Source organism: Periplaneta americana, chromosome 13, assembly GCF_040183065.1.
Source record: "Periplaneta americana isolate PAMFEO1 chromosome 13, P.americana_PAMFEO1_priV1, whole genome shotgun sequence".
Taxonomy (NCBI): domain Eukaryota; kingdom Metazoa; phylum Arthropoda; class Insecta; order Blattodea; family Blattidae; genus Periplaneta; species Periplaneta americana.
Window position 1 is genome coordinate 137,726,729 of NC_091129.1, and position 26,906 is coordinate 137,753,634.

Here is a 26,906-nt window from a genome sequence, read left to right on the forward strand (position 1 = left end):
AGAGAATTGTTGGGATGTTACAAGGAAACCGGAGCAGCTGGAGGAAACCTGTGTGTTGTCCAACACAAATTATAAATTCGAGATAGATTGGGATTTGAACCTGGGCCTCCTGGCTTATATACCCAGCATCCTAACACTGAACTACTGTGGCGGTGAAATGGTAAAAGTTTGGCAAGAGTAACAAAGGTAGTTGCAAAAATATAAATAAATAAAACCTACTCTAGTACAATTTTTATCTACAGTAATCTCACTAGAGGTTTTGATTTATCTAGAGAAAATCAAAACTTGAGTGGGATTTAATTGACTATTACACGATTAGAGGAAATAAAGGACTCTAATGCAATAAAATATTAATTGACTTACTAAAATACTAAACTGTCTTGAAAATGTATTATTGTACAATTTCATCATTACAAATATTTCGCTAGATGGCAATAGTGTGTTATGATCAGCTGTTTTCTTGTTACCAATTGTGCCAACTATACAATCTTCATTGAATTCTATGGATGATTACTAGTCAAGAAGGCTTTGTTGATTCAGTGTCATGTTTATTAAAACAGTTGCATTCCACTTCAATTATCAATATAATATATTAAACAATCTCTGATACGTGACTATCCATAATCTAATATAGCAGAAGCTATAACATTACCTAAATAATATAAACAAGATTAATGATAGAAAAGTTTTAATTGAGGATGATGAAATAAACATGAATAATTTTAAAAGGTACAATTATTGAAAGTACAGTGTTGGCAAACAAAGAAACAAATGCTAGAAAGGTGATAAAAACAAACAAATGTTAGGGAGGTGATAAAACAAATGTTAAGGAGGTGATAAAAATTATAGGATAAGCAGCCATGATTGGTTGAAACACGTCGTTCAGTACTGTTTTACTGATTAGAAGTAGTATGATGTAATAAAAGTGTAATAGTCCATAATAAATTGCACTTTAGGTTTGCCCAGGTTGAACACATACCTAGTTCCATTTTGTGGTCAGTGTACTGGAAATTATTAGTTACACTTTTGCAGGTTATTAGAAAGTAGTTGTTGTCTAATGCAGTGGCAGTGAAGCCAACAATTTCAAAACTTGACGGCATTAGTGGAATTGACTATATGTAGCTGTAAGGTCGCCAACTGAACAGTATTATGCAACAGTAACTACTATTACAATACTCACCATCTTACAGTACATTGGGAAGATGGGTGTTGTTCATCGTGTCACAGAGAGGGGAGACATCCGTGTTCAATATGAAGGTTGTAATAACCGTTGGACCTTCCATCCTGGAGCACTCACCAAAGTCAATACATTTGCTGTTGGTGACGTAGTTCGTGTTAAACATGATCTTGCAACAGTGCGAGACTACCAGAAAGGTCATGGCGAGTGGATCGAGGTCATGAAAGGCGTAAGTTGATTCTTGCTTATTTATTATAATCATAATTATATCCATGTTGAATCTTTAACATAATTATATGTTGAAGATGCTTTTATTTTTTTATTTTCTTAATATAAATATTTCTATGTATATTAAGGGAAGACTCCACTGAAAATCATGAAAATTTTTCCAAATTTTTTTTAGCTATTTCACTTATTCAGAATTTATATTTTCATACCCCAAATGGATTCAGCTCAATTCTGACTACAAATACTCGTATGTTTACACTTTTTAAATGAACGCTGGAAGGGGGAGTGGAATTTAAAGAGCTGTCAAAATTGTTTTTCATCGAAGAATTCTTTTTTAAAATTTCTGATTACAAATCTAGTAATTTTTTGTTGGCTCCCTGAAATTACTAGATGAATGTAGCGGAGGAGAATATTAATTTACATAAATATTCATTTTATTTTCAAATCTATTTTTCTGTGTTCATTTTTGTTGATTCAACACCAACTTTCTTATCCTAAATATTAATCAATCTGGATGAAATTTTTACTGCAAGTATTTATGAGGTAGCTGCATGTTTCTATGCATTTATTTTGTGAAAAATGCTGCTAGTTTATTTTATTAATATTTTTCTTAAGAATTAATATTCTCCTCCGCTACATTCATCTAGTAAGGGAGCCAACAAAAAGTTACTAGATTTGTAATCAGAAATTTTAAAAAAGAATTCTTCAATGAAAAACAATTTTGACAGCTCTTTAAATTCCACGTCCCCTTCCAGCCTTAATTTAAAAAGTGTAAACATACGAGTATTTGTAATCAGAATTGAGCTGAATCCATTTGGGGTATGAAAATATAAATTCTGAATAAGTGAAACAGCTAAAAAAATTTGGAAAAATGTTCATGATTTTCAGTGGAGTCTTCCCTTAATGTTACTATTTATATGACCAGCCTCATGTTCTAGTGGTCAGAGCTTCTGGCTACGTTCATGAGGTCCAAGGTTCGATTCACGATTAGAACACAGGAATTTTTTCTTAAAGGGTATTGTTCCTATGTTCGTCCATAGTCTGGAATTTAGGTTCCAAACTAGTTTTGTGTTCAGCCAAACCAAGAAATAAATTATCTGCAGCTTGAATCCAGTTAGGAATGTACGAATTATTGTAGGAAACTAATAGATTCTATGCCTGTCAGGGTGAGAGCATGCTATGAAACAAAAATAGGAGCTACCAATTACTGAGTGACAAAAATGAAACATTTAATGATATTGATCATTTTTGTGTTAGAAAAATTCATAGGTCTTTCTCAGTAGCTTTTATGTCGCCTTATTGGTTTCCATTAATTATATGTGTTCTCTAATATTTCACGTTTGATATTCTTGGAATTATGATTATCTTTTCAGGCTCTTGGAAAGTTGGGCAAGGTAATTAAGATCTACTCTGACGGAGATCTGCGTGTCAGTATTGATGGACAGACGTGGACCTTCAATCCGTTGTGTGTCACACTTGTGCCAGGGTCTGCCACAGAGCTCAGCAATACTATGCATGCCAACACGAGGGAAGAGCACGCAAGTAAGTGAACTGAAAGGAGAATAGTACCTCAATAGTGATCATATGCAGTTATTCCAAAATTACAGTTATCATCATTATATACGTTTATACATTGAATATTGAACACAATTGGTCACTGAAGAGATTCTTTTTCGTTACTAGTTATAGCTTATATTAATTACTAAATAATCAGAAATAATTTTATATTCCTTCTTTCTTTTCCCAAATTTTGTATTTACATGTGGAATTATATGACGTTATGATTTGACTTAAAACTCGGAACATGTTGTATTGATCGAAAAGGCCTCTTAATATATCGATGGCCCAGAACCAGATTGTTCCAAGTCCATTTTACTATTTCTTTTTTTCAGGAGAACTATTTTAAGCTCCTGATATTCAAAGCTTCATGAAACAATTTGGAATAGCTTCATAGCAACCTGATGTAGAGGAATATTTACAATTTTCTTCGATTCATATATGCAGACAAGAACTGGAACACAATGAAACACAGATTTCTTTCTTATAAAAATTTGGACTTACAACAGTCTGGTTCTCAGCCATCGATATGTTTTTTTATGTATCGGTATTAGAATTTTGTATTAATACTTTCTTAAAAGTGGACCTTTTTTTTGTATATAATATTCATTCAGCAGAAAATGTGGGGTTTCTAGCATGTATGTGGGATTTTTTTTTTATTGAATTATGGGTTTGTGCAGATTTTCTCTGAGCTTTCTCATTGTATAGAATAGAAATTCTCATGCATACTTTTCTATTTTTTTAATATGCTTGTAACATCGTGAAACAGATATGCTGAATATAGTGCTGAGAAGATTTAATGTTTTGTTTGTATTTAAGGGCTCTTCTTGGATTTCAGTTTGCAATTTATGGTCTTAATTTTATATTGGCAATGCATAATTAATTTCTTTCTCATTGTATAATTTCGTTACTTATTCATAATGTAGTAAGCTTAACTTTGATAGTAGCAATTGTGAAGTAGTTGTTGTGCAATAAATATGAGGTTAATGGTGATTTTCATTTTCAATGAATATTCGAACTTAAAATTAGTGTATTATTTTGTGTTGTGTGATGTGTTTTAATAAAGAAAATCCAACAGTTTTTATGTTTATGTTTAGCAAGTGATAGAAAAATAAGCTTCACATGGCTGCAATTTCAACATTTGGCACTATGAAATACGAACTTTTTTTTGTATATACAGATATTTATTCAATTATCCAGCAAAATCTCATATCCGGAACTAGCCTGGTCCCTTTGGTGCCGGTTAAGAGGGATTCTACTGTATTAGCATTACACTAAAGTGATAAACGTAAATTAATTTTTGGATTGAGTTCAGTTTGAAATGTATATAAAATTCGATATGCAGAGGAATATCAATATCAACGCCCTGTTCACAGCCAAAACTTCGTTAGGTCCAACACAGTTAGTGGATAATCAGTTACTTTTCTATTTCTTAGTGCTTATGTCCAGTTAATATTAGTCGGATATATTATACACACAGATCCTGTGTTCGTCCATGGTCTGGAATTTAGGTTAAGTTTAGATTTAAGACCTCTCCTGGCACCACATTATCATAATCATCCTATCACATCATCGGGGTAATGTAACTCCGCCTTCCAGGCGCCCCAACCTCAGAAATGGGTTACAATTAAGCCACGGCCAGGAGAGAAGACCAGAAATGTCGAAAAGACAACCTGGTGGCATTGGATAAAAAAAAAAAATACACACAGATCTGTGAGTCCGTGTTGTCTGCAGTAGATATCACTAGGAAGTTTTAATTTCATTTCTACATTAGATACTATTGGGGATTAGGGCTTTCTACAGTTGAAAGTGGGAACTGTGGGCATATGATTTAGTGACAGATTTAAGAATTTTGGTTATGATATTAATTAGTCAGAGGGCATAAGATTCTTTTATATAACACAAATACATAATTTTGTGACTTCTATTACAGATCCTTTGGCATCCCTTTTATCAAATCTTGTGTTGGGACCGCAGCAGCTGGAGACCACAAGTATGGACAAGCTGGTGCGAGAGGCAGCACAAGGACATCTGGATGTAGTCCGAGAGTTTGTTCTCAAGTACCCTGACAAGGTGGATGGTCGAAGTGGAGGCAAAACTTGCCTGCAAGTAGCCTGTCACCAGGGACATGTGGAACTTGTGCGCTTCCTTCTCTCAGCAGGCGCCTCACTTGAGGTTGCTGATGATGATGGTGATACAGCTCTACATTATTCTGCATTTGGAAATCAACCGGAGATCATGGAGATCCTCTTACAACAAGGTGCAGATATTGATGCTGTGAATAAGGGTCGATGCTCAGCCCTTCATGTAGCTGTGAACAAACAACACACGCACTGCGTAGTGATGTTGCTTAAATACAAGTGTAACATTAATATTCAGGACTCATATGGTGATACTGCATTGCATGACGCCATCGGGAAAGATAGTGTTGAGATAATAGACTTGTTGTGCAATGTGCCAGGCGTTGATTTTACACTTAAGAACAAGAGAGGCTTCAATGTTCTTCATCATGCTGCACTTAAAGGGAATAACTTCGCTACCGAGCGGCTGCTTGGACGTACACGGCAGCTGGTTGATGTTAAAAAGGATGATGGTTTTGCAGCTTTACACCTGGCATGTTTGAATGGGCACCGGGCAGTGGCAGAGACTCTGTTGGCACAGGGTCAGGCTGAAGTTGACCTCCGAAATAATCGCAAGCAAACCCCTCTTCTCCTTGCTGTTTCACAGGTATGCACTTAGACTGAATTTCAGCTCATATGAATAGTGACTTGTAACACCTCTGTATATGGTGGTTGATAAAAAAATTCTGCTAGTCTGGCAGTGCGAAAATTTAATGAGCTGGAGCCATATACAAGGGAAAATTTATTACTCACTATTATAGATTAGTAATAAATATTATAATTGGCTAGGCTTATTTGATTAGATTTATTTTAATTTACTTGGTTGGAATGGCACTGCAAATTTTTGGCATCAGTTTTCAGTGGACTCGCAGAGGAAAATAAAACCAGTATTTGAGTAGTACTGGACAAGTAAGAATGCAAAATTAGCGGGCCTGGGATCGAGTCCTGGTTGAAGTTTTTCCCAGGGTTTCCCCTCAACCCATTAAGAGCAAATGCTGGGTTACTTTCGATGCTTGACTTTGGGCTTATTTTGCCACCATTACTACCATCTTTATCCATCCTGCCTACTTCCATACTCATGTCATCCTACAATATGAGGTGAACTGAATCCGACCAAATGGGTGTCCCAATCTCAGATCAGGATTCATCACAATCTCCAAGAAGAATAGTCCGAATCAGCTTACTTAATACCCTAAGAGTGAAACCTAGTCATTTTCCCCCTATTACTACATATGCTAATGGATTATAGTGATTTTCTAGATGTCAGGTTGAATTTTCTTTTATCAACTTTGTTCAGATTTCGAGTATACTGACAAATACGTCAACTGACGGTTATTTTATAACTATTCCTATTGGCAAGTTATTTTCTAACTGTTATATTGGCAGCAATAATTTTGATTTGCAGTAAAGAAAACTGATGAAATGGAAGTATAACTAATTGTAAGCTTGTGAAATTTGAATGTAATTAATAATGAATTAGTAATACCGGTGTTAATATTAATATCAATACATAATTCAACTGTGTTGTGTTGTGATTTCAATTCAACACTATAGCCTATTCAGATAAGTGTAATTAAATAAGATGTAACTTATAGACCTGTGAAACATGCACGTGGCTAATGGACAAATTTTTATTAAAATGTCCAAGAGAGGAATTAGCATGTTACTATCTTAGGAGTAGCCTATGTATTTTAACTTAAAATACATACTTAAAAATTTTAAGTAGGGTATACATTTCAAAGTGGAATTTAGGAATTCGTACTATTCATTTCACGTGATGAAACAAAATACATTTTTTAGGTTAGTCTAGGTTTTGTGAATCGTAAACTGTTTAGTCAAAGCAATGAATTTCATGTTGTCAGACAAACTACATTTTAATATTAGATCATACTAATCTACTAATTACCAACATAATATGCAAGAGATCCAGGAGGAAAATATACTCTTTCACAAATTATTGTACCATTAAAAAAACACCTCCCAACATAAAAGATGTGATGTGGTAAATAACTAAATAAGCAGGACATTGTTATTGTTAATACTAATTATTATTATTATTATTATTATTATTATTATTATTTCAGTACATGACATTGTGACTTTACCCTCTTTAGTGATATCTGGTATTAGTTGGCAACACTGAAGAGACAACTAAATGAGCCTTTTAGGAACTACTCTTAGTGATCCTCACTATAGGTACAGGCATAAATGGCTACACATCAGTATGCGACATTAGGAAAAGAAATCTTTGTATTGGGAAATCATATAATTCGTTCTAATAGTGAATGTGATAGCAAAACTTTGATTTCATTTTTCACAAATGTTGTTGTTTTCTAATGCCAGGCGTTTGACAATAAAGTCATTTGACCTCTTGCACTCCAATATTTTTCAAAGATATTATCATAACCAGCCAATGAAGCACAGATTTTGAGGTGTTCCGAATCCATTTCTTGGTTTGAGTTGCACAATGGGCAGTTAGGGGATTGATATATTTCAATTCTATGCAGGTGTTTAGCCAAACAATCATGGCCTGTTGCCAATCTAAATGCAGCTACAGACGATTTTCGTGGTAAATCTTGGTATTAACTGTGGATTTTGATGCAGAGTTTTCCATTTTTTCCCTTGGGATTGTGTTATCAAATTTTGTTTGTTGAAGTCTAAGTATGTAAATTTAATAAATCTCTTCACAGAGTAATACGTAGATTTGGTAACAGGTCTTTTTCACAAATGTTTGATTGTACATGACACTTGAATGCAAAGGAGGAATAAATGATGCAAAGCAATTTTAATCAATTATCGTATTACGATTATGTGCTGACAGTGGGCTAATGTGGCAAACAGTCTTTCAGATAACAGTGCCAAGCCACAGTAGTGAAGTAATTCAATTCTTGGGGTTTTATACTGGTGATATCCATCACAAATATTCCTAAACAAATCAAAAACCAAGTTTCCTTTCTTTTTAAAATGCTCAAATTAGAGCTGATATTGCATTAAATGAAAAGTTGTGTTATATTATTATTTTTCCTGACAAGTATAGATTCCCATAATAGCTCTTTGTTTACAGGGTCATTGTTCAGTTGTGGAGCTTGTGGTCTCAATGTCTGCTGACGTGCATGCAGAGGACGAAGATGGAGACACTGGTCTTCACCTGGCACTTATGAAGCGGGCAACCATCTCCACCGAGATCAATGAACTGGAGGCACCCACAATATATGGGATTTTCACTCAGCTTGCAAGCCGGACTGCAGAGCATTTAGTGGCATTAGCAATAGCCTGTTACCTCGTACAAGAAGGATGCAAGCTGAACAAGAAAAATAATAAGGGGAAGAGTCCTCTAGATCTAGTTCAAGATACCATAATGTCAGAATTGCTGCAGCAGTACGTGACTCCTCGCAGTGTGACAAGTGAGCCGCTTGCAAGGAGTCTGACATCTGACGCTGAACCCGTAGTGCAGACTGACAGCGATGGGAGCAGCACCTCTGTGAGTGAGAAGAGAGCACCTGCCCCAGTGGAATGTGCGGTGTGTTCAGAGCTCGGTGACGAGAATGTACTGTTTGAACCTTGTGGGCATCGGATTGCCTGTGAAGATTGTTCAGCTCGCATGAAGAAATGTCTGCGATGCGGGCAGCTTGTTACAAAACGACTCACGCAAGGTCTGTTCCCTTCTCATTTTTATAATCTTTTTTTTTTATGGGAATTATGTTCGCTAAATGTGTTCTGAAATTATATTGGGAGGATCTGTTTGTCACTGCATAATTGAAGATCTCCCTAGAATAAGGATGTAACCGTAATTCATGTTTCAAGAGAAAGGAAAATAATTTCAGGAGCATATTTCATTAGCCCATATTTACTAACACAACCATTTGACTAAACAAGGATAGAAGTTTATTCTGCCACTGAAAAGCAGCAACTCCTGGTATTTTTAAGGAATTTTGTAAGCTATACTCCCATCGTTCTTATTTCCGGCAGCCAATCACATAGGTCGGCTACATTTAAATGTGTATGTTTTCTCATTCACTGCTGATGACGTTATGCACTTCCTAAGGCTTGATAAATACTTAATATAATCGCCCACCATTTTTGTTCTTTCGTTGGCATTCGCAGAAAGCACATGAGAACGCTATTTGCCGCTCAATTACAGTGTGTTTGATTTATTAATGTAGGAGCTACGACACGATAATGTTTAACAGTGCAGCAAATAGAGTCCTCGTCTGGTAGCTCGGCAACGAAAGAACAAAAATGGCGAACGATATTACCTACCTAGGCTTTATAGAGCCTTCACTTCCTAAGACGTAAGCCAAGAGGAGGAGTCATGCTAGAAATAACGGCAACGTGACTGTTGTTATTTAATCAACTGTACGAAGACAGGTCTGAACCTCACAAGTGATACCAACAAGGCACCATTTATGAGGCAACTAGGCCAGGAGATAATGGGGTAGGGTGGGCAGTTCCTTTTCCCCTCTATTGCATACATTGCCGACTAGTTATGTGTTACACTAGTCAGACTTCAGATGTATACAAACAATTTTTGTTCCTCTGACACATATCGTCAAGTGAGAGATTTGTCTTAGACTAGGATATATGTAGCATAAACTACGTGAAAAATAACACTAATGATAGAATAATCTGAGTGAAATTTGGAACACAAATAGGCCTATCATGAGTTTAATTCCAACAGGTAATACAATTAAAACAAAGTAAAGTGAATGTAAGCATTAGTCTTACACATTCAGGCCATCCAATTAATGGCTGACAAGATTCCTTTAAAGGAAGAACAGATAAACATACCTAATCCTTGATGTAAGAATATAAATTTATCGACATTGATTTCAGTCAATTGTGTGATCTCATTCGTTACTACTATCATAATGCAAAAGTATTTCCTAAAATGTTGCTTATTTATGACACTTAGCATACCACTGTTCTCAGATGACTGCTTGCACTATATGTAATGTTAATTCAGTGAGTATGATGATTGACAGTGAGCTTTGGGTTAGTACAAAGATGGCCAACAGGCCTTTAAGTTCTTCCATGCCAATCATTTTGTTTACCAGCAGTCAAAGTTGCTGCTTTCCTCACTCAATTATCAGGTGTGTTTTTGTACGTCTTTTTTTAACTAATAGTGGGTACATGACTTTCGTCATTCACCCATACAAAACCAGTTATGTAAACCAATTTACCGACATAGTCATTGCCCAGGATGTGCCACAGGAGGCTGGTCTATGCTACACCTGCATTGAGATGAGATGATGATGGAGATTTATTGGGATGTCACAAAGGAACCAGAACTCCCGGGAAAAACTCCTGTGTTACCTGGATCACAGGCTTGCCCAACACAAGTTACAAATCGGGGGTATGCTGGAGATCAGATCTGGGTCCACAAAATTATAAGTTCAGCTCTCTAGCCACTAGACCAGCATGGCGGCTGTGTTTTTATACTAAAATTATGTCTTGCAATACTTCTTATATAAAACAAATGTGACCGCTACACTATTCCTATTCCTAAAGCACGTGCCAGCCACATGAAAACAATGTGACAGTTTCTTTTCATCTGAATTGTTACCCATCATATTGACCCAACTATACTTTAGTAATGTACAATCAATCAATCTTCTTAATGTATCCAGCTGTTTGCTGACAACATAAAGTCCACTATAGTCCACTGTAATCTATTCAGCTGTTGTTTTTCACGAGAAATGAGGGGTATTTTGATCGGTGTTCATTATAGATGCCTTTTGCTAGTAGCCATAGTTGAGGTGTAGTCAATATATACTGCAGGGCTGTGTCTTCTGCAACCGGTATTGATGAGTTTAATTTACTTCTTTTGTGGTTTATGGATGGACAGTATAGAAGAATGTGTTCCAGATCTTCAATGGATACCTAGTCATTGTGGTATACCTGGAAACGAGAAAGTCGATAATATTGTAAAACAGGCAACATATTTGCAACCAGGACCTCTTCAAGTGATATCTCTATCCAGTGCTTTTGCTTCAGTAAAGTCTCATTTCACAAACCTATGGATCAACAATTGGCTCTCTTCTGACAAAGGAAAAGTTTTATAGTCTGTACAAAAGAAACCAAATGACCTGAAAATTTACAAAAACTTGCCCAGACATGTTCAAACATTTTTAACAAGAGCCAGAATAGGTCACATTGTCATTCAATTTAGTAATGTACGTATATTTATCTGATTACTGAAATAACAAGGAATTTTGAAATGTTGAATACAGTGTGCACCATGACACCACAATCCGACCACTTGAAAATCTGGAAACTCAAACAACGCACATAATAAAGGCAGGTAATAAATACTTGATATCCTGCTTTCAAAGTTCGTCAGAGAAAGATTTTTTTTTTAATAGATTGTTTTCCTTTTGTAGATCTTTCAGTTTACTTTTAATAATATCGATGGTCTCTCTTAAACTGGTAGTATCCATTCTCAGCAGATCCTCCCCCTCACTTATTACTCACTATGAAACGGCTTGTGTTACTACTGCACTTTGCTAAGTTAGCAGGCTGCGTTCATGTCTAACTCGTCTCACTGCTCAATTAGGAATGATGATATTTTTGAAGTATCAAGCTTAATCGTATCTTTCATATTTGCTTTGTTTTGTAGATGGTCGTGTGATTGCTTGTAAATCACGGCAGCCCAGCACAGAGCGCTTGCGTTACCTGGAATCTAAAATAGCAGAAATTGAAGAAGCTCACTGTTGCTCTATCTGCATGGAGCGGAGGCGCAATGTGGTGTTTCTTTGTGGCCATGGAGCGTGCGAGAAATGCTCCACTACTTTGAAGATCTGTCACATGTGTCGCAAGACCATCACAAAGAAAATTAATCTATATTAATGTCAGCCCTTTGGAAAGGTAATGTATCTAGTTCTTTGATTTTTATGAATGCATGCGTACTATGTGTAATCTGTATTTATTCACACTGCAATGGGTATATACCCGGTGGCAGTGGTAACTAATTACACTCATTAATGACAATAATAAACTTATTAATTAAAAATACAATTAATAATAATACTAATAATTAATACTAACAATAATTTATAATAATAATAATAACAGGGAATATCCTAAACTAAATGAAGCACGATCACTTAAAATAACATTTAAAATAAATCTAATTTGTATCTTAAACCTAAGTTCGAACTAAAACCCACGAGTATGATATGTTCATATCTGCACAAGTACCTTTCAACATTACACTCATTTCGCTGTCAACTCACTCACTGCACTGGAACTACGATACATTTCACTGATTCTATCCTGATTTCACTAACACTTCAAAAACATTTCACTGTTCAAATACTTTGCACTGCCACTATAAACTATAAAGCTTCACCGACAGGAACACGTTTCACTTACACAACACACTTCACTGACACAACACACTTCACTGACACAACATAATTCTTCACTGATACAACACTTCAATAACAAAATATCATTTACACCCTTTAATTACTGTGTATAATTACAGTCTATTAGTAAGGTCCTTAAGCCTATTTTTAAATACATTAACCTAATGGGTAGAGACCAGCATAATATGAAGATAATGTTGTTGCCGAAATATGAAATTCATTTTGCCAAAGTATGAAAATATGTAATAAATATTTAATTGCTATAATAACTTATTTTCTAAACCATTTGGAGTGGGTTTACAGTATTATTTACAAAATAACCCTTAGAGGCTTCTAGTTTTGTCTGTATTTAATATGCTGTGAAATAAAATACAATAAATCTGCATAATTAAACAATTTGTCAGCATATCATCAGTCAAATCCTAATGTGAATGCAAGATCTGGATAACTCAGTTTTGTACATTGCCTAGATTCAACATTGGTTACAGTGCAGCACAAGAAAGCTTGTCTATATTTTCTGGCAAAAGATCATACCTTCTGCCAGTTAGTATTGTTTTGTATGATGTACATGTAACCTTGAAGTTGCAAAAAAAAAAAAAAAAAAATTAAGTGTACAGTAAAATCGATTGTAGAAACATGGAAACACTGAAAGGATTTTCACTGGATTTGAAAGAATGAGCAAAATTGGAATAGAAACCACTTATTTGGCTTTTCGAATTCATTGACGCTGCAATTTCAATGACTCTAAGGAAAATTTGGAGACTTCAAGTGGAAGGTCACAGCCATGGAAGATAAGAGGAGTGAAAATAAGTGGTATGTCTTCCTCATACATAAAGGCCAGGAAAGATTAGTGAAATAGTCGAAGTTATGAAAAACGAGTGAAGAGGATGCTTTAATGTTTCATGATAATATAGAACTTTCTTAATATAATTTCACAGAGCCACCGGTTTGGCTCAGTTGGCTAAGGCACTTGCCTGTTGGTCTGAAGTTGCGCTCGGACGTGGGTTCAATCCCCACTTGGGCTGATTATCTGGTTGGGTTTTTTCCGAGGTTTTCCCCAACCGTAAGGTGAATGCCAGGTAATCTATGGCGAATCCTCGGCCTCATCTCGCCAAACACCATCTCGCTATCACCAATCTCATCGACGCTAAATAACCTCGTAGTTGATACAGCGTCGTTAAATAACAAACTAACCAAACTAAACTAATTTCACAGAAATACTCAATTTGGTATTGTGCAGTATGTATTTTTGTGTGTTTTAACAAATAAAGCGATGTGCTTCCAGATGTGAACACTACATCCCTGCTTATGCTGCTGTCACATTATTTAGTGGAAAAATGTAAAGGTTTTGAAATTTGTGGGGGTTTCAACAGGTTGTCACAATTTGTCACATGTTTACAGGGATGGAACACTGTGATGTTTGAAGTGGCCATACTGAGCTTAACATGCAACCAACATTGAACCGTCCTCCATGAATCTTTGAATAGAAGAGGAGGTGCAGAGAAGTGCTCGGACCTTCTGTCAAATCCCCTAGATTCTCAGGTTTTAATTTAGTTCCTCAAAATATAATTACAGCAGGTTGTCAGTGTTCTTTGATTTCGACGTGAGAATTACAGTACTTTCGATCTTATATACTTTTAAAATTGCCAAAATAACTTCCTACTTTTAGAACTTCGTGATTACGTTATATATCCAATTCCTCGTATTTCTTTGTTCTTCTTTCTATCCAGCATGATATACTTGTTCTGAAGTTTGTTACATTCTTTTAAAGATGATTTTAATGTAGATGCACGCGTAATGGAGATCTGTTTATACGAAACATACTCATTATTTAGTCACATTAAGGAATTTTTACCATGGATTTAATATTTCTCAGTTCATGACTCATGGAGTTTTCATGTTGTTATTTTTTCTGGACTACAATTTCATGCTCTATGGAATGATTACATGAACGTAAATGTATAACATATTCAAGTAATTTAATTTCTTTATTTCCAATTTATACTATTCTTTCCTGCTGGGCAAATAGGAGTTAATAGTTTTAATTACGTATTTTTATATGAACAGATGTAAATAGATTGCTTGTGACCATACGAGACTAGATCATGCGTGAAAAATATTGTTTTATTATGTTATGAAAAAAATTATGTCACATATGACAAAAATAATCTAATAATTACATTGAACTGCATGCAGATATGTAAGAGATTTATTGAAAGTTCAAAACAATGTCATGTCAGAAGTTATAGTACTTAGTATTTCTTATATTTTACGTTTATTTATTATTTTAACAATTATAATATTGCGTAAATATTTATTTCTTCCCATACTTAATGCTTTCAATGTAGTTTAATTATGAAAAATAGTATTTTTATAAGTAATTATACTCTCAAACTGTTAATGAAGTCATGTTGAAATTATCCCTCAAACTGTACACTTAGACCTCCACAGCCCACAGCAGGTAGACGGATACATAAAATTGGCTGCTCATTCTAAATGTAAGATTGCGAAATTAAAACTTGAATAAAAATATGAATAAAATATAGTAGTCCTAGTCTTGAGTAGCAGCAAATGACACGCAACCTTGAGAGGGGTGGGGGTGGGTAATAATAATTAATAAAAATATAATATAATCGTAATAATTGATTTCCCTTCCCCCTCTTCAACACTCTTCTCAAAACTCGAGAATACCGGGATGTTACTCGCCAGATGGAATCTGGTGCATCGGATGATCGGGATATGCGCAGTGGAAGACTTAGAAAAAAATAGATAGTGTGAATTTATGATAACAAATATAATTAACAAATAATAAATAACAAGTACATAATTAATTTGATGAAGCGAACATGGAAAGTATGAAGTTAAATGGAAACGAAAAATGAGATAATAAATTAATCTGAAATACAACCATAAGTAAAGTCCAGAACCTTCAACACTTTCAGTCATATGTCTAAATACATTCCCAAATTCATAATTCAGTCTAATCGGGAAATTCACAAACAACAGGTTGATGACCTATACAATATTTCCCCGCTGGAACATTGTCACAAGATCTCAAACAGGATATAAACTTTAACCCCAATGTCCAGCGGTTTCCACAACCCTTATTAAATGCCCAATTAGATTTCAATGATTCCCACAAAGAGACAAACAGCAGGCTCCAGATATTAACTCGTTGCATCACAGGGAAAATAACCCACAATAAAACAGTCACACACCAGATCAATACAGAAATAATTAATTAAAGCTTAATTCTTAAATACAATATATAAATACTATAAGTCTCTGTACTATTACAGTACCCATAATGCAGAGAGAGAGAAAAGAGTATATATGTATACCAATGATATCTTAGAATTCGCGTAGCCACGTAAGTATACAAGGATCGCAATACACCCGGATAGTAAATGGAATAATCTGGAATGGCATTGCTCAATTTGAAAATGAAAAGTAGAACAAGCAGCAAGGTATACGGATTCGGTCCAACCTTTTCCACTATATAATAATAACCATGTATCACAATTCCGCTCGGAGCTATCTCAGAAAATTTCGAAGACAACTTAAGTAGACAATAACTCCGTATCTCAATACTCACGCAAATCAATTCCTCAAACCACTTCAGTTCCTGTAACATAATATGTACCATGCGACATAACCCACCAAACTAAAAATGTCGCAATATGTGATACATAAACCAAGATATTACCACTCGCGGATATTTTCATTAACAATTTAACAGATGTATCGTGGTCAAATACAATAAATACTGAACTAGCTCGTACTGAAAAATTAACTACACCATAATACATTGAATACAACCTTAAACATGTCGACTGCATCCATAACCGAAGTTAATCGTAGAACATAAAATCCCGAAGTCAATGTAAACTTGCTAAACACAGCTAACCAGCCGACATATGGTACCGAGTGAACTTAACTGATCCAATATTTCTCGAAACGACCTTCCACGTCGAGAGTGAACTCCAGAGTGAAGTGCTCTGCTACTGAACATAAACAAGAAAACTCGGTTCTCTTCCCGGCATTTGTTTGAAACTGCTAGCCGGCCAATAGGAATTTTGGTAAGAAAATTAGAGGAAAAGATGGCGCTATCGACGATATAATAATGAAATGAACTCTGTCGGCAAGATAGTCTAGTAGATGATTGACTGATGGGTCGAACTCGGCTCAACCTCGCCTGCTGCCTTTTGTGATATCACAAAGGTAAAATCCCACATGACTGAGCAAATGGGATATCTTTCATTTCATCTCTGCGTATTCTTACTTTATAATCTGGATGGGACAAGTAGAAACAAATTATTACATTTCTTTTCCATTTGAATGCAAGGGATGAGGTAGAAATACAAAAATGATTTACAATATTGATCAGAGCAGATTTGAAAAGGATATTGGAACCAAAGTCACATTAACATTTCCTGGAGAAAAGCATACATAAACCATGTCCCAGTCATTCAATGCTCTTATTCACTCCTATACGATAATGCCTACAATTAATATGGGTGGAGCCGAAAGCTATTCATCGCACTGCAAGAACCTACAGGAACCTTTGACTCTGCAGTTAACAAAAATATTTTCAAAACAGAAAACATTATTGTCGGGACTTCAAAAACTGGGAAAATGGACAAGGAAGAATTAAAAAGTGGTGTGAAGAAGCATTTTACCCATTTGTAGGAAATAAGTGCGCCATATTTTGGATTCTTGGGCTGCATACAGCAATCCTTTTTGTTTAGAAACTAATCCTTCTGGAAAGGTCATTGACCTTTTAAAATTATTCCTGGTGCAACAGACAAAATTCAGCCTCTCACAAGTTCGTTTTTGGTAATGAAATCCACATTATTGAAATATTAACTAGTGGTACAAGTAAAAACATATAATATGGTGGCTCCATCACTTGGGTATTTTAACACATTTGTTAGCTTGCCTCCCACTGTAAACCAAAGAAGTTCTTAAAAAGAACTGACCAAAACATATAATATATTTTGAGCTTCTTAGGACAATTTTCAAGATTCCGTGACATGATAAGATGCCACAGCTTCTGACACTTCCCTAGAAGGAGGAACATTGTGAAGAAGATAAGTGTCATGGAAGTGTTTTGATTCGGTGTGCATGGAGCAAAAGTAATTTTTGTTTCAATTACGCAATTGGATGAAGTCACTTGTGTGTACATATATTTTGACTAACAGACATAGTACTGTAATTAGACACTGCAAGCATCTGTTTTATTAAAATACTATTTGTGAATTCAATATAAGCATTGTTAAAAGATTAAATCCTAATATTTTGTTGCGGGCCAGGGCTTATTCATTGGTTAATACAAATTGCATCGAGTGCAAAAGGTCATCTTGCTTGTTTTGCGATTGGTGGTATTTATGAGAGAAGACCAGTCAGCTGCTCTCCACAAGTACACACTATTGTTTCTTCATGCAGCATGCCGTGTCAGTTTTTACAATCTTACAGTTAGTACGAGCATCTAAGTTCTTGTATTTGTCTGTCTGCTCAGAAGATGTAACTATGTACGCAGTTTGAGAGAAGATTCGACATGAGATCATTAACTGTTCCTTTGTCAGTACATTTTTACGAGGCTCTTGGCATGTCTTCCCATAATACAGCAACCCGGTGAGTGTGTATTTTTGATGGTAAAGCATTTATCAGACGTGTAGAGGAAGCGCAAAGAAAGCTTGCCCATTTGACTGATGCGCAGAGAACGATATTCGGTCCTCGTACCGCCATGCTCGTTACAGGGCTGCTATGAATCACCTAATGCTGATTACAGGCCGCATTCGAAAGCGCGGTCTTGAACTGTTTGTATCCTGGAGTGTTGCTGTGCAGAGCGGGTAGAAGCTAGCGATTCCGTTACATATTCTGCGTTTTATCCCTGATATCAGTAGTTTTATGTAGTTCAAAGTGTGCTTGTTACATAACAGAGTTCTGTATAACATTCTATGTACTTAACAATGCCCCTGTTTCGCTCTAAATTAGGAAGTGCTAATAAAACAGTCAAACTAGGGAATTATTTATAACGTTTATAAATTCAGGAAAAACGAAACAGGCTCTGCTCGTAACATAAGGAGTATATACAGATTAAAATAAACCGACCACAGTACCCTAGTTATCGGAACATTCGAATAAAATCACATAGTATTAGTTATTAGTGTTTTATTACAATGTCAAATATCAATAATTATTACATATTTCTTGTAACATCTTTGTCATTTCATTCAGTGATTTTATATGTAAAAAAATTCGTGCTTCTGTATTTCCAACAATGTTATGTTATTAGTTACTTAGCAACAAGGTTTAGGTTATGTTACATGCGCTCACTCGAAACATCAAGCCAGAAGACGACTGAGAACTGCCAATCGAACCGAAGCGAGGTCGAGTGCACCCGAACGTTTCCGAAAGTTCGCGCAGCTTTCCGTGGCAAGCTCTTCTTGAGTTTACTCTAATTACTTGCATCCTTATTTCTTTAGCTATGTAGTAATGTTACCATCTTTCCATACCCTTCTACAAGGTGAGTCAAAAGTCGCTTTCCCCAATATTCGTTCTTAGGTTTCATACTTGTACGCATATACAGATGTCATAACATGAATAAACGAATAGCTGGTGTAATAAGTGGTGGGTTGGCAACCATGTTCCTGCGTCAGCTGTTTTTCCAATGTCATGTCTTGTTATTGTTGTTGTTTTGTTTTATTGTGTTGGATTGTGTCTCCAGCATATAGATAATTATACAGTATGGACACTTCGCGACGGTACCTTTGATATAGCAGGACTGATTTCAATGACCTTCAAACCAGTTTGAGCGTGAGATTCTGCTTTCTCCCTGGAGTTGGCACTGACATTACACCAGCTAGCATTCGACATAATGGAAATATAACACATACAATTAATACATCTAGGTACATTATGTACTCAGATAAAATAAACTGGACCGATGAAATAATAAATCTGTCATTAACTGTAATGTGTAGACTCTAGAGTTACTTTATAATAAGAGTTGAGACGTTGACCCCAACAACAATTAAAATATGTAATGATTTGATAGCACTGAAAATGGAAAAACAAAACTCCTATGAGAAGTAAAACCATATACCTATATTATATTGTATACAAATATTAAACGAATTTGATACATAATTTTATAATGTATTACATTATTTTATAATATAATTTATTATATATGAAATATAAAAAAAAAAATTATTACAACTAGTCTGTCACTGAGAAATAAGGAAAAGCTGTTAACTTGAATTTATTTGAAGCAAAGCTTTATTGGATTATGCAATAAGGTAGGCGATGTTTGGATCCTGTGTCTCACCTCTATACTCAATTATTATCTTAGCGTGTGCTCGATTACACTAACCTCTAGCGCTTGAAAGTGGAACTAAACGCCAGCGCACAGAGAAACAAAACACAGGAAATTTGCTTAGTGTCCATTCTATATAATCCCTATTCGCTGGTGTGTCTATGCAGTAACTGCTAGTTTCTTGCAATGAATCACAAATTAACCACAGAACAACGTGTTTCTGTGCTACAACATTGGTGCAAAACATAGTAAGAACACAGCATTGCTGATAGCAGACTTTGAGACAAGATTTCCTGATGTTCAACTGCCATCACGCCAAGCGATTAGAAACTTGTACAAATGGATGATCAAACAGTCTTTCGTGGAAGTTGTGAGTTATGTTCTGCCATCTTTAATTCAGTGTCTACACATTGTGAATTTTTGTATTGAGAAACAGGGCCTCCATTTTGAACAAAATCTGTAAAGAAATGTGTAGTTAAATGTAAATTGAATGCAGTTAAATGTAAGGAAGTGTTTAGTCCACCAATGTGGAGTAATGGTTAGCACATCTGACTGTGAAACAAGTGGGCCCAGGTTCAAATCCTGGTTGGGGTTTTTTTTCTGGGTTTTTCCTCAACCAATTGAAGCAGAATTGCTGAGTAACTTCTGGCGTTGGACCTCGGATTCATTTCGTCATCATTAATTCACATATCATCAACATCCATACAATAGTCAAGGTTTAGTTTACGGTGAGGTGTGCTGTACTTGTACAAGAGAACGGCCATTAGGCTACCCAATCATTCACAGAATAGGAGTGGTAAGCACAATAAGCCTCAGGCTGCACTGCAAGCCTTTGGGTCCCTCCTCTGTACAAGGAAAAAAAAGGAAGTGTTTGAGGAAAGCCACTTTTAACCCACCCTGTATAATTATACAGAAGAAAAGAATGTTGATTCTATTGTCTTTCTCTCAGAAAATATATTTAAAAAAGATACATATTATTTTTATTTCTGATATATTTATTAGCATGTAGAACAGTGTATCATTTTTTACACTATTGACTTGCATTAAGAGTAAAGGTAGAATATCTGTTCAAAATCATAATTTTATGATCTGTTTGTTCCATTGGAGAATTTTAAGGATGTTCTGTAAATGATGTCCTGCAGAGGTCCCCACCCGGAGATCCGAAAGGGGGACTATTTTGCCTCCAGAAAACTTATCTGAAGGATTTGCCATTAGGTTAATTAGCATAAGTGTAACCGTTTTTTAAGTGGGCACCAATTTTTTGTTTGTAATGGTGGTTACATCACCCACTCACGTAAACCCCCAGTATGACTGGAGGGGCCACACCTGTCATTGGTTAATGGGTCCATCGGACCTGGCTGGGAGGAGTTTTAGAGTCCACCGACCTTTCTCACAAGTACCACTTGTGGAACATTTCTACGCCGTGGCAGGCCAGCATAAGAGATGAAATAGCATTTCCTCTATTTCTGATGTTGTGGTTATACCGCCATTACTCGGTCCCCAGAGTCTCATCTGTGAAAGCAGGTTGCACCACGAGCAGGTTGAGGATGGGTTTTGGATAGGAGAGGTTATGGAAAGCACTTCACTATCCCTTGCATCCCTTCTACCTGATGGATCCACCACAGAGAAATATTGGAGAGCAAGAACGCTAATGGCTTCGTTGCCAAAGCCCGGCATTAGATAACAACAACAACAACATGATTTGTTTGTTTGTTAGGTAACTTTCGGTGCTGGATCCCAGACTCATTTCACCGGCATTATCACCTTCATCTCATTCAGATGCTAAATAACCTAAGCTGTTGATAAATCGACGTAAAATAACCTACTAAAATAAAAAAAAAATGATTTGTTGTTTGGAAAATTCCCAACCTTACTGTGGCTGAACGATAATGTTCTGCAATTACTTATTACTGCTTGTGTATGCAATAATTCTCAGTGCAGCTTTTGTTTTAAGCTCAAAATAAGTAATCATCAAGATTTTTAACAAATATCTGGAATACTGACTAGGAGCATAATAGGCTATATAAAGATTAAAATAAAATGAACATTTGTGGTTTCCTACATTTATTTGCGGGATTAAATTATTAAAGAAACTATAGTATTGTTTGTGGATTTGTTGAATGAAATGAAATACGAAGTACAACAATCAAGTGTAAATTATCTCCACCGTTTTCTTTCCGCTCCTGCCCCCCCCCTCCTCCCCCTCCCCGCCAAAAGTTACATGTAAAAATATACTTATGACTGTTGATAGATAGATAGCAAAATCTGGTTCTGCGAACAAGCCATAATGGCCGATGGGATTATCGTGCTAACCACACTACACCCCTGTACTGGTTGGATGATCATTGGGTTGACTTTGGTCGCCCTATGGACTGTTACGCCCAGGATTATTAGTTAACTAATTTTACTGTCAGTGCAGAAAAGGAAATTCAAAAATTTTCTGGTGAACTACAGTGATTTTAATAAAGCATTATCATCTACAAGGTAATGATTTATTCAGAAGCTTTTTCGGTGTAAGTTGCTGTACTAACTCAAATATTCTTCCTGCCTACTCTTTTTTGTTCTCATAACTTGTTATAAACTCCAACTAGCTCACTAGTGACGCCTCTAAACTAATTATTTCATCTGACTGAACTCTTACTTTCTTCGACCCCGACGGCATTAGAGCATTCGAGGCCTAGGGGTTCATTTCACTTCCTCCTCTTTCTGATTTTCTGTTCCTAGTGCTGACCTGCTATGGCACTAAAATTGTCCTCCAGTGGCTTAAGGAGGGAAAGCTGTGATCAACAAGATCTCCCAGCTAGGTCCAATGGACCCGTCGACCAACAGCAGGTGTGGTCCTCCAGACATTCTGGGGGTTGTGTGTGAATGAAGTAGCCACCAAAACGTTAAAATATGGTGTTCACTTAAATCGGCTACAACTTGCCATTTTTATCCTGTATAGAATTGGAATATATCAGTCCCCTAACTGCCCATTGTCCAACCAAGAAATGGATTCGGAACACCACAAAATCTGTGCTTCAGTCGCTGACCATGATAATATCTTTGAAAAATATTGGAGTGCAAGAGGTCAAATGAGTTTATTGTCAAACGCCTGGCATTAGATAACAACAACAACTAATTATTTCATTTGAAATTTTTAGATCACTCTCTTATCTGTATTTCATATTACCCAGACTTACCTTTTGTTTGTGTAGTAAACCCCAGTAATTTCTCTTCTAATATTACAACTACATTCTGTTTATTGAAACTGTTGTGACACACTACATACTGTATGGTAAACACTTTGGGTCGCAAATACTTTGTTGTGTCACAACGTTGTCAAATTGTGTATTCACTTGAACCAGATACATTTAAAACACTTTTTCTGCCTGAGCTTATGTTATTGCCTAGTTCTGACATAGCAGCGAAGGTTTTATGATGACATACAAAATATGAACTATTGTTACTGTACAAATGGATCCTGCTGCAATTACATTTTGAGTGTAGTGTGTAAGTATAAATGCATGCAGTCCCCTTCTACTTGAAAACATTACGCTAGAGGAGCAATAAAATTAATACATCGAAGATTTATTTCCAGACTACATCCATTGTCAGATTATTATTTATTTGAACAGTGCCATGATAAATCTTTGTAGTGAGAATATGAGCAGATCTCAGACTCACCATTTGAATGTTATAGTGTTCATTCATTATGGCTTCCACAGGAAAGCTAATCTTTTGATTGGATAGTCTATGTAATTTTGTGTCCTGAAGAGTGTAATGTAAGGAAAAGGATATATCTAACAACATTAAGTGATATTATGTATTTGGATGAGCGAAAGTGTATCTGACCCTGTTTCGGAGCATCCCCATAATTTTTTATTTCCACCTTCTTTGGATTGTTGTCATTGTATTGTTAAAATAGAATAGCGATCAATCAACAACTCTTAATTGGACAGAGTTACACAACAATAGACCAACGGACAATTTGAAAAAATTGAGATGTTTGCACAAATCTGTTGTTTGCTGGATTATTTAACTTGGAATAAATCAAGATTGAGATATCTGAATTTTGCTGCTATTTATAAGCAAAATTCGTTTATTGCATTAAATTAATTCATTTATTTTGCTTTGCAATATTAAATCAACTGCTGGTCTATTATTAAAAATCAGTTAGCCTTTTTTAGTATTATTTGTGCTATTTTTCATGTAATAGTATAAATGTTACAATACTTCTTGCATTAAATGTTTTTAGGAAAAATCAGATTTATTTCGATAGTATCTCGAAAACAGGTTTCTGGCAGTTGGTCTTGCATTGCGTAACTCTGTCTAATTGTTCAAACAAAATAGCCAACATGGTTACTGTATACTGCTAATGTGTTTCAGAGTATTCTTCATTGATTGAGGAAATCTTGAATTGAAGACCTTCCCGGAATAAGAATGTAACCAACAAATCTATAATTCACGTTTCATGAGAAAGTAAAATAATTTAGCAGAACCATTTGACTAATCAAGGATACTGGTACAAGTTTATTCAGCTATTGGATGCAATAATTTGTTATAAATAAATGCTTCAAAATTACTTTTCCCACCTAAATCACATATTTCATTGATTTGATGTTACATCCTTTTTCCGTGAAGGTTCTTCAATTATTTTGTGTTCTGTTTGTAAAGTGTATGGTTGTCGATGATGTTAATTTATAATTCCATTTATATAATTTACATATTTTATGAAGCTTATTTTTTAAATTTACTTTATAAAATTGTTCTTCATACTGTTAATAGAACACTATTAAATAGAATTTGAAAATCTGCAATCCGAAGCTTGTTGGCAACCTAACCAGGTCAGTGTATGAAATTTAAAGAAATGTGCAACTGTATTCTGGACTTTTTCAGATTTTTAAATATCTGAAATATATTAATCATAAGAAACTTGAAAAAACGCATTTTAAAAGGATATGTAAAACAAGTTTTCATTTAATATTTCCTATGTTAATATTACATAAAAGTGTGCCTTGAGTTAAATGTAAAAACTTCAAAATGCTTTGGTTATTATTTTTAACACTGTAAAGAAATTAGTAAATCCTGGTTTCTTTCATAACTGAGACATATTTTTTAGAGAAAAAAAGTTGTGTTGCATTTAAGATAAGACCTCATTCATCGTGTAAAAGAATCTGTCGAGAAATTGCTGTTAAATATATTTTTAGAAAAATTATTACGAAGTGTTAAATGTAGCAAAATAATTCCAGTTCAGTTTAATTAGTTCGTGTGCTTACAAAAACTGAATCGTCAGACATTCAGTTCATTCATCTCAACTATTAGATATGTTGCTATTTATTTGGAGGACTTCGCATATTGCAGGTATCATAGGCTTATGTTATGTGAGGAGTATTGCAACAAATTATGACAATTTAATCAATAATTTTCATAAACCGAGGAGAAAATAACATGAACAAGAAAAACGTCGTAATATTAAGTTAATGTTACTTATTTTAGTGCAGTGTGTTTGACAACATATTCAGGACTATACTGTGCGTTTTTCTGTATATAGGATATAGGGATTTAACAGTGCCATCTATGTATAAAAACAATTAAGAAATTAAGTAATCATTGGGCCATGTTTAGAAATTAGCAGACTCTGACAATTTGAAGACAAGAAAACATCTGCAGCTGTAGAGAAAAAAAGATAAGAGTAGAATCCCTCTTAACTAGCACCAAAGGGATTAACGCTAGTTCCAGATACGAAATTTTGCTGGATAATTGAATAAATGTTGAAAAAAATACCTGTTCGTATTTTATGATACCAACTGTCGAAACTACAACCATGTGAAGCTTATTTCTCAGCCATTGGTTCATATCTAAATACGCATAACATAAAAACTGTGTGGATTTTCTTCATTAAAACACATAACACAACACAAATAACACATCAGTTTAAGGTTCGAATATTCGCTGAACATGAAAGTTCGTACGCATTTCCTAATGTGGCAACATTGATACTCCAGGCTGTGGCAACACCACAGATTTAAACTTTTTTTTTGGTCCAGGCAAAAGCACAGTTGTTTTGGTATTGTTGGTTAATTCGATGTTGTTACAAAGAATTTTACTGTATCTTAGGGTAAAAGTATTGGAGTGTAAGAAGACTAATGGCTTTGTTGCCAAACATCTAGGCATTGAATACACACACACAAATTGCCAAAGCCTACTAATTTCTAAACATGGTCCACTGATTAAGTTATTTCTTCATTGTTTTTATACGTAGGTTTCATATGGCAGTGTTGTATTCCTATTTTCTAGACCCAGAAAGACATACAATATATTTATTTGCCTTACTGAAGATTACTACATTTCGTATGGAATTACAATAGAATTATACTATAGATACTACTGTATGCAGAGTTAAGATGGATTCACATCAATGTATTTCGCTCAAATGTTAGTCTTGTTGCTAAACGTTGAGAACAACAACAATTCAATTTCGTGCTTTACTTAAGGCCTGAGTAGCTTCATTTATTGATATGAAGTGTCTGAATATTGTTTGCAAAATTGATAACATCTATATACGAGAATCTTGAGTTCATTATTAGAACAAGACAAACGTGACAGCAGACCTTCTGGCATAGATTTATATAGTTATTAAAACATTATAGTAAATATGACATCAAAAATTGCATGAGAACTATATTATGGATAATATAACAATGAAAGAGATAGAGGATCATAGTACTGTTGACTCGAGTGTTGATCTCATTGATGCTTGGTTACAGTATGTTTTTCTTAAATATGTACTTTTTCTGTGTGAAATTAGAAGGAAAATAGGCTAATTATCGATAAATTAAGATAGTTGTCGAGCAGATATTACAGTTAACAATTTCCTTATTTCACTTTTATCTCACAACGAACAGGAGTAATTAATTTCTAATATTATAAGCTTAATCTTGTTTTTACTATTTAAATATTGTTTCTTCATAACCGAATAGTATATAGCTAGTGTTTTGTTCATTATTATCTTTTTCTTTCTTTTTCTTTCCAAGTGTCACAAAATTGTTTTGTTTACTTATTATTCTTTATGAATTGATTAGTAGGCCGATCTATCGAACCCTTATTTAGGGCGGCTTTTGTTTCTACAAATTATCTAAAACTGAATATAGGCT

General features: G+C 35.1%; 1 protein-coding gene across 1 annotated transcript in view; it reads left to right on the forward strand.

The window, feature by feature from the left end:
* The window catches only part of mib2 (mind bomb 2), a 41,614-nt gene extending 17,793 nt beyond the window's left edge, over window positions 1-23,821 (forward strand). Inside the window, exons 7-12 of the mRNA XM_069844331.1 lie at window positions 1,191-1,406; window positions 2,779-2,947; window positions 4,896-5,689; window positions 8,147-8,735; window positions 11,699-11,946; window positions 13,851-23,821. Coding sequence (XP_069700432.1) covers window positions 1,191-1,406; window positions 2,779-2,947; window positions 4,896-5,689; window positions 8,147-8,735; window positions 11,699-11,928 — 1,998 coding nt within the window. The 3' untranslated portion in view covers window positions 11,929-11,946; window positions 13,851-23,821. The remainder of the gene's footprint in view (window positions 1-1,190; window positions 1,407-2,778; window positions 2,948-4,895; window positions 5,690-8,146; window positions 8,736-11,698; window positions 11,947-13,850) is intronic.
* The last annotated feature ends 3,085 nt before the right edge of the window (window positions 23,822-26,906 follow it).